The 14,238-nt window shown below is 42.3% G+C and overlaps 2 protein-coding genes across 2 annotated transcripts; both read right to left on the reverse strand.

Annotated features, from left to right (window-relative positions):
- Positions 1-1,440: 1,440 nt before the first annotated feature.
- LOC116375852 (heat shock 70 kDa protein-like) lies at positions 1,441-5,175 on the reverse strand. The gene is made up of 2 exons (XM_031833998.1): positions 4,724-5,175; positions 1,441-3,561 (listed from the first exon to the last, which is right to left on the reverse strand). The coding sequence occupies exon 2, from the start codon at positions 3,536-3,538 to the stop codon at positions 1,604-1,606; it is 1,935 nt and encodes a 644-aa protein (XP_031689858.1). The 5' UTR covers positions 3,539-3,561; positions 4,724-5,175; the 3' UTR covers positions 1,441-1,603.
- Positions 5,176-10,674: 5,499 nt separating this feature from the next.
- LOC116375853 (heat shock 70 kDa protein-like) lies at positions 10,675-14,156 on the reverse strand. Its single transcript, XM_031834000.1, has 2 exons — positions 13,952-14,156; positions 10,675-12,795 (listed from the first exon to the last, which is right to left on the reverse strand). Exon 2 carries the CDS (start codon positions 12,770-12,772, stop codon positions 10,838-10,840), a length of 1,935 nt encoding a protein of 644 aa, XP_031689860.1. The 5' UTR covers positions 12,773-12,795; positions 13,952-14,156; the 3' UTR covers positions 10,675-10,837.
- Between the last annotated feature and the right edge of the window lie 82 nt (positions 14,157-14,238).

A 14,238-nucleotide genomic window follows, 5' to 3' on the forward strand; every position in this document is an offset into this window, starting at 1 on the left:
CTTTGGGTAGAATAAATTAGCTGCAATAGCTAAGTGAAAGGTAGACTAAGAAGAAGAAAAAATCTAATGAAATATAGCTAGCTCTCTCTCTCTCTCTATGCTGCTTCAACTATTGCCTTTCTCTCTTTGAGTCAACTACTCACTGCAGTGCTAGCTAGCTGTAGCTTTTGCTTTCAGTACTAAATTAATTATCAGATCCTTTGGATGGGAAACGTGTTAGTTCATACTGCAAGAGCTCTGATAGGTTGGAGGATGTCCTCCAGGTGTAGTCATAATTATTGTGTAAGTCTATGGAATGTGGTGAGAACCACGAGGCTCCTAGGTTTTGAATTATTGAAGTCAATGTACCCAACGAATTCACCAGACAAAGGCTATTTCTTTACAAAACAACGTGCAACTGCGACTCAAACTGGCCATAGTTTTATTAGAAAGAATATGGCCCTTTATAATGTCCACTTATGTTCATATGCTGTATATAGCATCTTAACGTTTTAAGACAAAATAGATCAATCATTTGTCCAGCCTTTGCTGCTATGCTTGCAGATGTGCATAATATGCTGTGACCCTAATCAAAAAGTATTTATCACCAAATAACAACAACTTAGCGATAGGTTGTTGTAACATTTGAACTTAAAACATGTTTTTCATTGAATGAAATAATAATTGTATGGGTGAACACCTTATAGTTTCATTGTATTGACATTCCCAGCCTTATTTACAGTCGTCTGTTTTTGTTCAAAATATGAAGTAATTGAAACTGAAACACTGCATCCCGAATGGGTGGAGGCAGCAAACAATGTACTAGGCCAGCGACAATTTACAACCTGATAGAAATATGTTTTGGACTACCAAGAAATGTAGTATTGGTGAATTATATTAATCATGCATTGAGCTGCATCCATCTATTCTGCCAACAATGCCTTACTGTACAACATGGAATTTCAAGTCAAATAGAACCTATTTTTAAAAAACCTCTTATAAAGTTGGTTTTGAAGCATAAACTGGGAATTTGATATGTTTTACTGATATTATGATTGTTCGTTTGTTTCATATCTGCAAAGTAGTTCAAATGCTGTCAGTTCCACTTTAAATACTTCAAAATCAGTCAAAAATACAGTATTTGGTTCTTTGAGCTTGACACCAATAAGCACAAAGTAAGGAAAAATGTGACCTGTAATAGTTTTTTTTATATGTGCCAGAAATGTATTTGTGCCTCTTTTTCCAAGAAGGACCATAGTGATTGTATCAGATATTATCACAGAATAAAGAGTTGATAAGCTAAACATTGTGGCCATTAGGGTGTCTTCACTTGTTCTCTCTGGTGGTTTAGCCGTCTATCAAAGTTTGGTTTACAATATTTCATGGTATTGTGTAAAAAATGTGAATATATCAATGTGTTATGATGAGAAGGAATTCAGGAAAACAGCCAACAGACCTAGAAACATATTTAAATACATTTTATTTGCAATGTCCAGCAATGCAATATGGTATGAATCAACAGATGTACAGTGTGTTTTTACAAGTACAAAGTATTTCCTGAATAGTAAATTGTATGCAGTGATACTAATGCATTTTGAAAAGTCCTTTATAAAATTCCCTCACTTTAGTCAATCTCTTCAATGGTTGGGCCTTGGGAGCTGTCACCAGAGCTGGCCCGTGCCTGATCTCCACAGCAACCTGTGGGCATCCCTCCCTGCTGGTACAGCTTGGTAATGATAGGCTGGCATACTTTCTCCAGCTCCTTTAGCTGATGCTCATACTCCTCTTTGTCGCCCAGCTGGTTGTTCTCCAACCAGGAAATGGTCTGGTCGCACCTGTCCACCACTTTCTTTTTGTCCTCCTGGCTGATCTTGCCTTTCATGTTGTCGTCCTCCACGCTGCTCTTCATATTGAAGGCGTACGACTCCAGGGAGTTCTTGGCAGCTATCTTCTCCCTCTGTGCGTCATCCTCAGCTTTGTATTTGTCAGCGTCCTGCACCATCCTCTCAATATCCTCTTTGCTGAGCCGGCCCTTGTCGTTGGTGATGGTGATCTTGTTCTCTTTGCCCGTGCTCTTGTCCACCGCTGATACGTTCAGAATGCCGTTGGCGTCGATGTCAAAGGTCACCTCGATCTGAGGGACTCCTCGTGGGGCAGGGGGGATCCCAGAAAGCTCAAACTTCCCCAGGAGGTTGTTGTCCTTTGTCATGGCTCTCTCTCCCTCGTAGACCTGGATCATGACCCCGGGCTGGTTGTCGGAGTAAGTGGTGAAGGTCTGGGTCTGTTTGGATGGGATGGTGGTGTTGCGTTTGATCAGGGCAGTCATGACCCCTCCGGCGGTTTCGATGCCCAGGGACAGGGGAGCCACATCCAGCAGCAGCAGGTCCTGGACGTTCTCAGACTTGTCGCCAGACAAGATGGCCGCCTGGATGGCAGCGCCGTAGGCCACCGCCTCGTCTGGGTTGATGCTCTTGTTTAGCTCTCGGCCGTTGAAAAAGTCCTGCAGGAGCTTCTGGACCTTGGGGATCCGGGTGGAGCCTCCGACCAGGACGACGTCGTGGATTTGGGCCTTGTCCATCTTGGCATCCCTGAGGGCTTTCTCCACAGGCTCCAGGGTTCCCCTGAAGAGGTCGGAACACATCTCCTCAAAACGAGCCCTGGTGATGGAGGTGTAGAAGTCAATGCCCTCAAAAAGAGAGTCAATCTCAATGCTGGCCTGGGAGCTGGAGGACAGCGTTCTCTTGGCCCTCTCGCAGGCTGTCCTCAGCCTCCTCAGAGCCCGCTTGTTCTGGCTGATGTCCTTCTTGTGTTTCCTCTTGAACTCCTCCACAAAGTGACTGACCAGGCGGTTGTCAAAGTCCTCCCCGCCCAGGTGAGTGTCTCCAGCTGTGGCCTTCACCTCAAAGATCCCATCCTCGATGGTCAGGATGGACACGTCAAAGGTGCCCCCACCCAGGTCAAAAATCAGGACGTTGCGTTCCCTGGACATGCCTTTGTCCATGCCGTAGGCGATGGCTGCCGCCGTGGGCTCGTTGATGATCCTCAGCACATTCAGCCCAGCGATCACTCCAGCGTCCTTAGTGGCCTGTCTCTGTGAATCGTTGAAGTAGGCAGGGACTGTGATGACTGCATTGGACACCTTTTGGCCCAGGTAAGCCTCAGCGATCTCCCTCATCTTCACCAGGACCATGGAGGAGATCTCCTCTGGGTTGAAGGATTTGTTCTCACCTTTGTAATCGACCTGAACTTTAGGCTTTCCTCCGTCGCTGACCACCTTGAAGGGCCAGTGCTTCATGTCGGCTTGCACTACCTGATCGTTGAACTTTCGGCCAATCAGGCGTTTGGCGTCGAAAACGGTGTTGTTGGGGTTCATGGCCACCTGGTTCTTTGCTGCGTCTCCGATAAGTCTCTCAGTGTCTGTGAAGGCCACATAGCTGGGTGTGGTCCTGTTGCCCTGGTCGTTGGCGATGATCTCCACTTTGCCATGCTGGAACACCCCCACACAGGAGTAGGTGGTGCCCAGGTCAATGCCGATAGACGGGCCTTTAGCTGATGACATCTTGGTGGTTTGGAGTTAGTTGCCTACAAATAAATGAAATAATATTTTAGAAAATGATATTATTCTATGAAAATCTAGGTGCAAGTAATGTCAATCTCCACCAACAGAGATGTTAGCCTAAATATACTTGAATAACAACCAGACCTGGGTTCAAATACATGCGTATTTAAGTATTTCTAATTCTTATTTTCTGTGTATTTGAGTATTTTGGGGAGGCAGCGTAGCCTAGTGGTTAGAGCATTGGACTATTAACCAGAAGGTTGCAAGTTCATATCCCCAATGTACAAATCTGTCATTCTGCCCCTGAACAAGGCAGTTAACCCTCTGTTCCTAGGCTTTCATTGAAAATAAGAATCAGTTCTTAACTGACTTGCCTAGTTAAATAAATGTTTTTTTTAAATCAAATATTGTGGCGACTTCTAATTAAAGTATTTTCAAATCATTTTATTTCAATACTATTTTAATCTATTTTCAAATACTGGTCTCCAAATACATTTAAAATACACCTAGGAACAAACAATCCTGGGTTCAAATGCATGGAATATTTAAATATTTTAATTTTAAAATACACTTATTTGAGTATTTTCAAATACATGATAATACTTTCCAAATGTATTTCCAAACACATTCCAATATTCAACTACTTATATTTCAAAATGTACTGGTATTTTAAAGTCCTTGAAAAACAATAATAAGCATTTGAACCCCGGTCTGAAAACAACACTGTTGTCAATGTTTGTGTTATATATTAGTGTTATATACATATATACATATATATATAAATATATATATTAGTGTTAGACACAATCATTTCTGCTAATCTATTACAGAGAAACTCTTTTCTCAACAGGCCTCCATTTTTTCTATGAACACTCCTGAATAATATTGTGTTATCTTCACAGAATTAGAGCAGATTTTCTTAAAATGAACAAATAACTAATTATAATAAAATAATAATATGCTACAAAAGAAAATGTAGGCATAGTCTGTCCAATGAATGTTATTATAATATTATATCATTATAATATTATTTCTTTATTAGTTAACCAAATATTCTGGCATAATGTTATAGCTAAATCAGCTATGTCCACACAACCAACATAGCATCATTGTTTATTCTATCAAGTTTATAACTGTCACAGCCATTATGAAAATAGGGTCCTGAATTAATTCCCCTTTACTTACAGTTTATGAATGTAGAGGTCTGTTGAACGTATCTCTTCTCTTTTCTTGCTTTCTTTTCCCTTTAGTATTCTCGTTGAGTCGATGTTTGAATCTGAATGTACTGGTACTGAATGTACCAGAATATATACCATCCCCATTGCCTAAAAAATAGCACTCATGATTTCTAGCCATTTCTCGAACTCTCCGACTACATTGCTCAAGAGAGCGCAGCATTCCTGTGCAATGACGCAAGCTGCGAGGCGTATGCAAATGAACGTTCTCGTTATTCCAGAGCGTTCGAGAGGCGCGGAGACCTGTCCAGAACGTACACACACAGCACACTAATAGTGAAAACATTATTTGTATTGATTAAAATGATCAAAAACCGTTAATGATTCAAATTTCAACACAAATGAAACAGCATCCGGTTCAACCTTATTCAGTCGACATTTCAGTCTATCGGCCACACTGCAGTTCCTCAACAGTTCACGAGATGTCAGTCTATACATTTTTTTCTCACTAATGAATAATAGACATGTATTGTAAGAGAATTGAGTGCCTACTGCACAAGTGGTATGTGCAACTCACCACAAGTTAATGTGCCTCCAGGGAAGATCCTTTTTGTTGTATTTAAGCCAGACTATTTAATATATCCAGTATTAATTGTTAAATGAAAGACAAATGATGAACACACTGGCTATCCTTCTCTATTCTAGTCAATGTTATTCTGTTCTAAACCATTCTAGTCTACCCTATTCCATACTGATGGCCTATCAGTTCACATTTGCTTACCAAAAACAAGATATCTCCATGATATCCCCATCATGAGGATGGGGATATCATTTGCTAAGCAAATGTGAACTCCTTGTGACATTCTCCTGTGAATTTGAATGACAAAAAACACAAATGGTAGCTAAAGTATTTGCTAATATGCATTGCATTCAGAAAGTATTCAGACCCCTTGACTTTTTCCACAATTTGTTACGTTACAGCCTTATTCTAAAAATGTATGAAATTATTATTTTTCATCATCAGGGCTGAATACTTATGTAAATAAGGTATTTCTGTTTTTATTTTTAATAAATATGAGACAATTAAAAAAAAAATGTTTTTGCTTTGTTATTATGAGGTATAAAAACGAAGCAAAAACATTTTTTTTAAAAAATTGTCTCATATTTATAAAAAAAACAAAAAAAACAGAAATACCTTATTTACATAAGTATTCAGCCCTGGATACTTATGAGTGTAGATGTGCTCAAAGATGCCCTCTGGTGGTCTGATTGAGCATTAATGGCAACAATGGCTGACAGTAAAATACTATGATTTCACGCACTTTAAGTTGCCTTACCATACCGCACTGCAGTACAATGCACATACTAAATGTGGACACCCTTCACACTATATACACAGCAGTGCCGGTTGGTGTCGTTCAAGATTATGGAGAATTTTGTTTTATTACCATGGCCTTATTTCGATTACAGCATATTGGATGACTGTCATTCATATTCCCATTCACCCAGCTCAATGTCACATCAATAGGTTTAGGCTACTCCATGATACTCAAATTTTCCCTAAACCAATCAAGAGATTGCTACAACCTATAGCCTAGAAATGAAAGTTTATACCGTAGGTGCACAGGTCGAGAGACAAATTGGAGTGATCAAGGTGACAGGCAGAGACACATTCAATCCCAAATCAAATCAAATCCCAAAAAAATTGTCACATACACATGGTTAGCAGATGTTAATGCGAGTGTAGCAAAATGCTTGTGCTTCTAGTTCCGACAATGCAGTAATAACGAACAAGTAATCTAACTAACAATTCCAAAAAACTACTGTCTTATACACAGTGTAAGGGGATAAAGAATATGTACATAAGGATATATGAATGAGTGATGGTACAGAGCAGCATAGGCAAGATACAGTAGATGATATCGAGTACAGTATAACATATGAGATGAGTATGTAAACAAAGTGGCATAGTTAAAGTGGCTAGTGATACATGTATTACATAAGGATGCAGTCGATGATATAGAGTACAGTATATACGTATGCATATGAGATGAATAATGTAGGGTAAGTAACATTATATAAGGTAGCATTGTTTAAAGTGGCTAGTGATATATTTACATCATTTCCCATCAATTCCCATTATTAAAGTGGCTGGAGTTGAGTCAGTGTCATTGACAGTGTGTTGGCAGCAGCCACTCAATGTTAGTGGTGGCTGTTTAACAGTCTGATGGCCTTGAGATAGAAGCTGTTTTTCAGTCTCTCGGTCCCAGCTTTGATGCACCTGTACTGACCTCGCCTTCTGGATGACAGCGGGGTGAACAGGCAGTGGCTCGGGTGGTTGATGTCCTTGATGATCTTTATGGCCTTCCTGTAGCATCGGGTGGTGTAGGTGTCCTGGAGGGCAGGTAGTTTGCCCCCGGTGATGCGTTGTGCAGACCTCACTACCCTCTGGAGAGCCTTACGGTTGAGGGCGGTGCAGTTGCCATACCAGGCGGTGATACAGCCCGCCAGGATGCTCTCGATTGTGCATCTGTAGAAGTTTGTGAGTGCTTTTGGTGACAAGCTGAATTTCTTCAGCCTCCTGAGGTTGAAGAGGCGCTGCTGCGCCTTCTTCACGATGCTGTCTGTGTGAGTGGACCAATTCAGTTTGTCTGTGATGTGTATGCCGAGGAACTTAAAACTTGCTACCCTCTCCACTACTGTTCCATCGATGTGGATAGGGAGGTGTTCCCTCTGCTGTTTCCTGAAGTCCACAATCATCTCCTTAGCTTTGTTGACGTTGAGTGTGAGGTTATTTTCCTGACACCACACTCCGAGGGCCCTCACCTCCTCCCTGTAGGCCGTCTCGTCGTTGTTGGTAATCAAGCCTACCGCTGTTGTGTCGTCCGCAAACTTGATGATTGAGTTGGAGGCGTGCGTGGCCACGCAGTCGTGGGTGAACAGGGAGTACAGGAGAGGGCTCAGAACGCACCCTTGTGGGGCCCCAGTGTTGAGGATCAGCGGGGAGGAGATGTTGTTGCCTACCCTCACCACCTGGTGGTGGCCCGTCAGGAAGTCCAGTACCCAGTTGCACAGGGCGGGGTCGGGACCCAGGGTCTCGAGCTTGATGACGAGCTTGGAGGGTACTATGGTGTTGAATGCCGAGCTGTAGTCGATGAACAGCATTCTCACATAGGTATTCCTCTTGTCCAGATGGGTTAGGGCAGTGTGCAGTGTGGTTGAGATTGCATCGTCTGTGGACCTATTTGGGCGGTAAGCAAATTGGAGTGGGTCTAGGGTGTCAGGTAGGGTGGAGGTGATATGGTCCTTGACTAGTCTCTCAAAGCACTTCATGATGACGGATGTGAGTGCTACGGGGCGGTAGTCGTTTAGCTCAGTTACCTTAGCTTTCTTGGGAACAGGAACAATGGTGGCCCTCTTGAAGCATGTGGGAACAGCAGACTGGTATAGGGATTGATTGAATATGTCCGTAAACACACCGGCCAGCTGGTCTGCGCATGCTCTGAGGGCGCGGCTGGGGATGCCATCTGGGCCTGCAGCCTTGCGAGGGTTAACACGTTTAAATGTCTTACTCACCTCGGCTGCAGTGAAGGAGAGACCGCATGTTTTCGTTGCAGGCCGTGTGGGAGAGACCGCATGTTTTCGTTGCAGGCCGTGTCAGTGGCACAGTATTGTCCTCAAAGCGGGCAAAAAAGTTATTTAGTCTGCCTGGGAGCAAGACATCCTGGTCCGTGATTGGGCTGGATTTCTTCCTGTAGTCCGTGATTGACTGTAGACCCTGCCACATGCCTCTTGTGTCTGAGCCGTTGAATTGAGATTCTACTTTGTCTCTGTACTGGCGCTTAGCTTGTTTGATAGCCTTGCGGAGGGAATAGCTGCACTGTTTGTGCCTTGCACACTCTTGTCTGCATCTAGCTGATCTGGGGTGTAATCTTTAGTCCAAACAGTTGCAAAACGTTTCTAAAGTTTCTATTGGACAAATAAATTCAGGTTGGTCCCGCCCCATTTCGTTCTGTTTAAGAAACATTTTGCAACAGAATCGGCAGAATGAATACACCCCTGATCACACACACACAGTTACATTTCATAGCAGCCACATAGAGCATTATCACTTTACTTGTTGTAAAATTCATTCTCGCATCTACAAGCTTTCCTCCTCTCACCTTTTCCCTTCACTTGTGGACTTCAGTACACAACACAACAGCTATCTGTGACTAGGCACAAAAACCTCTCCTTACCAAACCTTCACACCATAACCACTAACCGCTACACAACCTACATCGTCACCATATCAAGGTTATAGTAAAACAAACCAAAATAGAACCAACACATTAGTAAACCCACAATCCAATCCCAAGTGTACAATCACGCATTACAGTGTACAGCAAGTAGTTTAGCAGTTAAACCGGCGGGCCCCGGTGCCCATTTATAAAACCAAAAGCTTACATTGACTTGGAAGAGTTGTAGTGTTGGATAGCCTTAGCCAGCTAGCTAACATAAATAGCATTCCTCTCTGTTTGAGTCAGGTTCTTTGGGTAGGCTAAATTAGCTGCAATAGCTAAGTGAATACTAAGAAGAAGAAAAAATCAAATGAAATATAGCTAGCTCTCTCTCTCTATGCTGCTTCAACTATTGCCTTTCTCTCTTTGAGTCAACTACTCACTACAGTGCTAGCTAGCTGTAGCTTATGCTTTCAGTACTAAATTAATGATCAGATCCTTTGGATGGAAAACTTGTTAGTTCATACTGCAAGAGCTCTGATAGGTTGGAGGATGTCCTCCAGGTGTAGTCATAATTATTGTGTAAGTCTATGGAATGTGGTGAGAACCACGAGGCTCCTAGGTTTTGAATTATTGAAGTCAATGTACCCAACGAATTCACCAGACAAAGGCTATTTCTTTTACAAAACAACGTGCAACTGTGACTCAAACTGGCCATTGTTTTATTAGAAAGAATATGGCCCTTTATAATGTCCACTTATGTTCATATGCTGTATATAGCATCTTAACGTTTTAAAACAAAATAGATCAATCATTTGTCCAGCCTTTGCTGCTATGCTTGCAGATGTGCATAATATGCTGCGACCCTAATCAAAAAGTATTTATCACCAAATAACAACAACTTAGCGATAGGTTGTTGTAACATTTGAACTTAAAACATGTTTTTCATTGAATTAAATAATAATTGTATGGGTGAACACCTTATAGTTTCATTGTATTGACATTCCCAGCCTTATTTACAGTCGTCTGTTTTTGTTCAAAATATGAAGTCATTGAAACTGAAACACTGCATCCCGAATGGGTGGAGGCAGCAAACAATGTACCAGGCCAACGACAATTTACAACCTGATAGAAATATGTTTTGGACTACCAAGAAATGTAGTATTGGTGAATTATATTAATCATGCATTGAGCTGCATCCATCTATTCTGCCAACAATGCCTTACTGTACAACATGGAATTTCAAGTCAAATAGAACCTATTTTTTAAAAACCTCTTATAAAGTTGGTTTTGAAGCATAAACTGGGAATTTGATATGTTTTACTGATATTATGATTGTTCGTTTGTTTCATATCTGCAAAGTAGTTCAAATGCTGTCAGTTCCACTTGAAATACTTCAAAATCTGTCAAAAATACAGTATTTGGTTCTTTGAGCTTGACACCAATAAGCACAAAGTAAGGAAAAATGTGACCTGTAATAGTTTTTTTTATATGTGCCAGAAATGTATTTGTGCCTCTTTTTCCAAGAAGGACCATAGTGATTGTATCAGATGTTATCGCAGAATAAAGAGTTGATAAGCTAAACATTGTGGCCATTAGGGTGTCTTCACTTGTTCTCTCTGGTGGTTTAGCCGTCTATCAAAGTTTGGTTTACAATATTTCATGGTATTGTGTAAAAAATGTGAATATATCAATGTGTTATGATGAGAAGGAATTCAGGAAAACAGCCAACAGACCTAGAAACATATTTAAATACATTTTATTTGCAATGTCCAGCAATGCAATATGGTATGAATCAACAGATGTACAGTGTGTTTTTACAAGTACAAAGTATTTCCTGAATAGTAAATTGTATGCAGTGATACTAATGCATTTTGAAAAGTCCTTTATAAAATTCCCTCACTTTAGTCAATCTCTTCAATGGTTGGGCCTTGGGAGCTGTCACCAGAGCTGGCCCGTGCCTGATCTCCACAGCAACCTGTGGGCATCCCTCCCTGCTGGTACAGCTTGGTAATGATAGGCTGGCATACTTTCTCCAGCTCCTTTAGCTGATGCTCATACTCCTCTTTGTCGCCCAGCTGGTTGTTCTCCAACCAGGAAATGGTCTGGTCGCACCTGTCCACCACTTTCTTTTTGTCCTCCTGGCTGATCTTGCCTTTCATGTTGTCGTCCTCCACGCTGCCCTTCATATTGAAGGCGTACGACTCCAGGGAGTTCTTGGCAGCTATCTTCTCCCTCTGTGCGTCATCCTCAGCTTTGTATTTGTCAGCGTCCTGCACCATCCTCTCAATATCCTCTTTGCTGAGCCGGCCCTTGTCGTTGGTGATGGTGATCTTGTTCTCTTTGCCCGTGCTCTTGTCCACCGCTGATACGTTCAGAATGCCGTTGGCGTCGATGTCAAAGGTCACCTCGATCTGAGGGACTCCTCGTGGGGCAGGGGGGATCCCAGAGAGCTCAAACTTCCCCAGGAGGTTGTTGTCCTTGGTCATGGCTCTCTCTCCCTCGTAGACCTGGATCATGACCCCGGGCTGGTTGTCGGAGTAAGTGGTGAAGGTCTGGGTCTGTTTGGATGGGATGGTGGTGTTGCGTTTGATCAGGGCGGTCATGACCCCTCCGGCGGTTTCGATGCCCAGGGACAGGGGAGCCACATCCAGCAGCAGCAGGTCCTGGACGTTCTCAGACTTGTCGCCAGACAAGATGGCCGCCTGGATGGCAGCGCCGTAGGCCACCGCCTCGTCTGGGTTGATGCTCTTGTTTAGCTCTCGGCCGTTGAAAAAGTCCTGCAAGAGCTTCTGGACCTTGGGGATCCGGGTGGATCCTCCGACCAGGACGACGTCGTGAATTTGGGCCTTGTCCATCTTGGCATCCCCGAGGGCTTTCTCCACAGGCTCCAGGGTTCCCCTGAAGAGGTCGGAACACATTTCCTCAAAACGAGCCCTGGTGATGGAGGTGTAGAAGTCGATGCCCTCAAAAAGGGAGTCAATCTCAATGCTGGCCTGGGAGCTGGAGGACAGTGTTCTCTTGGCCCTCTCGCAGGCTGTCCTCAGCCTCCTCAGAGCCCGCTTGTTCTGGCTGATGTCCTTCTTGTGTTTCCTCTTGAACTCCTCCACAAAGTGACTGACCAGGCGGTTGTCAAAGTCCTCCCCTCCCAGGTGAGTGTCTCCAGCCGTGGCCTTCACCTCAAAGATCCCATCCTCGATGGTCAGGATGGAGACGTCAAAGGTGCCCCCACCCAGGTCAAAAATCAGGACGTTGCGTTCCCTGGACATGCCTTTGTCCATGCCGTAGGCGATGGCTGCCGCCGTGGGCTCGTTGATGATCCTCAGCACATTCAGCCCAGCGATCACTCCAGCGTCCTTAGTGGCCTGTCTCTGTGAATCGTTGAAGTAGGCAGGGACTGTGATGACTGCATTGGACACCTTTTGGCCCAGGTAAGCCTCAGCGATCTCCCTCATCTTCACCAGGACCATGGAGGAGATCTCCTCTGGGTTGAAGGATTTGTTCTCACCTTTGTAATCGACCTGAACTTTAGGCTTTCCTCCGTCGCTGACCACCTTGAAGGGCCAGTGCTTCATGTCGGCTTGCACAACCTGATCGTTGAACTTTCGGCCAATCAGGCGTTTGGCGTCGAAAACGGTGTTGTTGGGGTTCATGGCCACCTGGTTCTTTGCTGCGTCTCCGATAAGTCTCTCAGTGTCTGTGAAGGCCACATAGCTGGGTGTGGTCCTGTTGCCCTGGTCGTTGGCGATGATCTCCACTTTGCCATGCTGGAACACCCCCACACAGGAGTAGGTGGTGCCCAGGTCAATGCCGATAGACGGGCCTTTAGCTGATGACATCTTGGTGGTTTGGAGTTAGTTGCCTACAAATGAATGAAATAATATTTTAGAAAATGATATTATTCTATGAAAATCTAGGTGCAAGTAATGTCAATCTCCACCAACAGAGATGTTAGCCTAAATATACTTGAATAACAACCAGACCTGGGTTCAAATACATGCGTATTTAAGTATTTCTAATTCTTATTTTCTGTGTATTTGAGTATTTTGGGGAGGCAGCGTAGCCTAGTGGTTAGAGCATTGGACTATTAACCAGAAGGTTGCAAGTTCATATCCCCAATGTACAAATCTGTCATTCTGCCCCTGAACAAGGCAGTTAACCCTCTGTTCCTAGGCTTTCATTGAAAATAAGAATTAGTTCTTAACTGACTTGCCTAGTTAAATAAATGTTTTTTTTAAATCAAATAGTGTGGCGACTTCTAATTAAAGTATTTTCGGATCCTTTTATTTCAATACTATTTTAATCTATTTTCAAATACTGGTCTCCAAATACATTTAAAATACACCTAGGAACAAACAATCCTGGGTTCAAATGCATGGAATATTTAAATATTTAAATTTTAAAATACACTTATTTGAGTATTTTCAAATACATGATAATACTTTCCAAATGTATTTCCAAACACATTCCAAAATTCAACTACTTATATTTCAAAATGTACTGGTATTTTAAAGTCCTTGAAAAACAATAATAAGCATTTGAACCCCGGTCTGAAAACAACACTGTTGTCAATGTTTGTGTTATATATTAGTGTTATATACATATATACATATATATATAAATATATATATTAGTGTTAGACACAATCATTTCTGCTAATCTATTACAGAGAAACTATTTTCTCAACAGGCCTCCATTTTTTCTATGAACACTCCTGAATAATATTGTGTTATCTTCACAGAATTAGAGCAGATTTTCTTAAAATGAACAAATAACTAATTATAATAAAATAATAATATGCTACACAAGAAAATGTAGGCATAGTCTGTCCAATGAATGTTATTATAATATTATATCATTATAACATTATTTCTTTATTAGTTAACCAAATATTCTGGCATAATGTTATAGCTAAATCAGCTATGTCCACACAACCAACATAGCATCATTGTTTATTCTATCAAGTTTATAACAGCCATTATGAAAATAGGGTCCTGAATTAATTCCCCTTTACTTACAGTTTATGAATGTAGAGGTCTGTTGAACGTATCTCTTCTCTTTTCTTGCTTTCTTTTCCCTTTAGTATTCTCGTTGAGTCGATGTTTGAATCTGAATGTACTTCACCAGAATATATACCATCCCCATTGCCTAAAAAATAGCACTCATGATTTCTAGCCATTTCTCGAACTCTCCGACTACATTGCTCAAGAGAGCGCAGCTTCCTGTGCAATGACGCAAGCTGCGAGGCGTATGCAAATGAACGTTCTCGTTATTCCAGAGCGTTCGAGAGGCGCGGAGACCTGTC

This window comes from Oncorhynchus kisutch, linkage group LG10 (genome assembly GCF_002021735.2).
Source record: "Oncorhynchus kisutch isolate 150728-3 linkage group LG10, Okis_V2, whole genome shotgun sequence".
In the NCBI taxonomy this organism is placed as follows: Eukaryota; Metazoa; Chordata; class Actinopteri; order Salmoniformes; family Salmonidae; genus Oncorhynchus; species Oncorhynchus kisutch.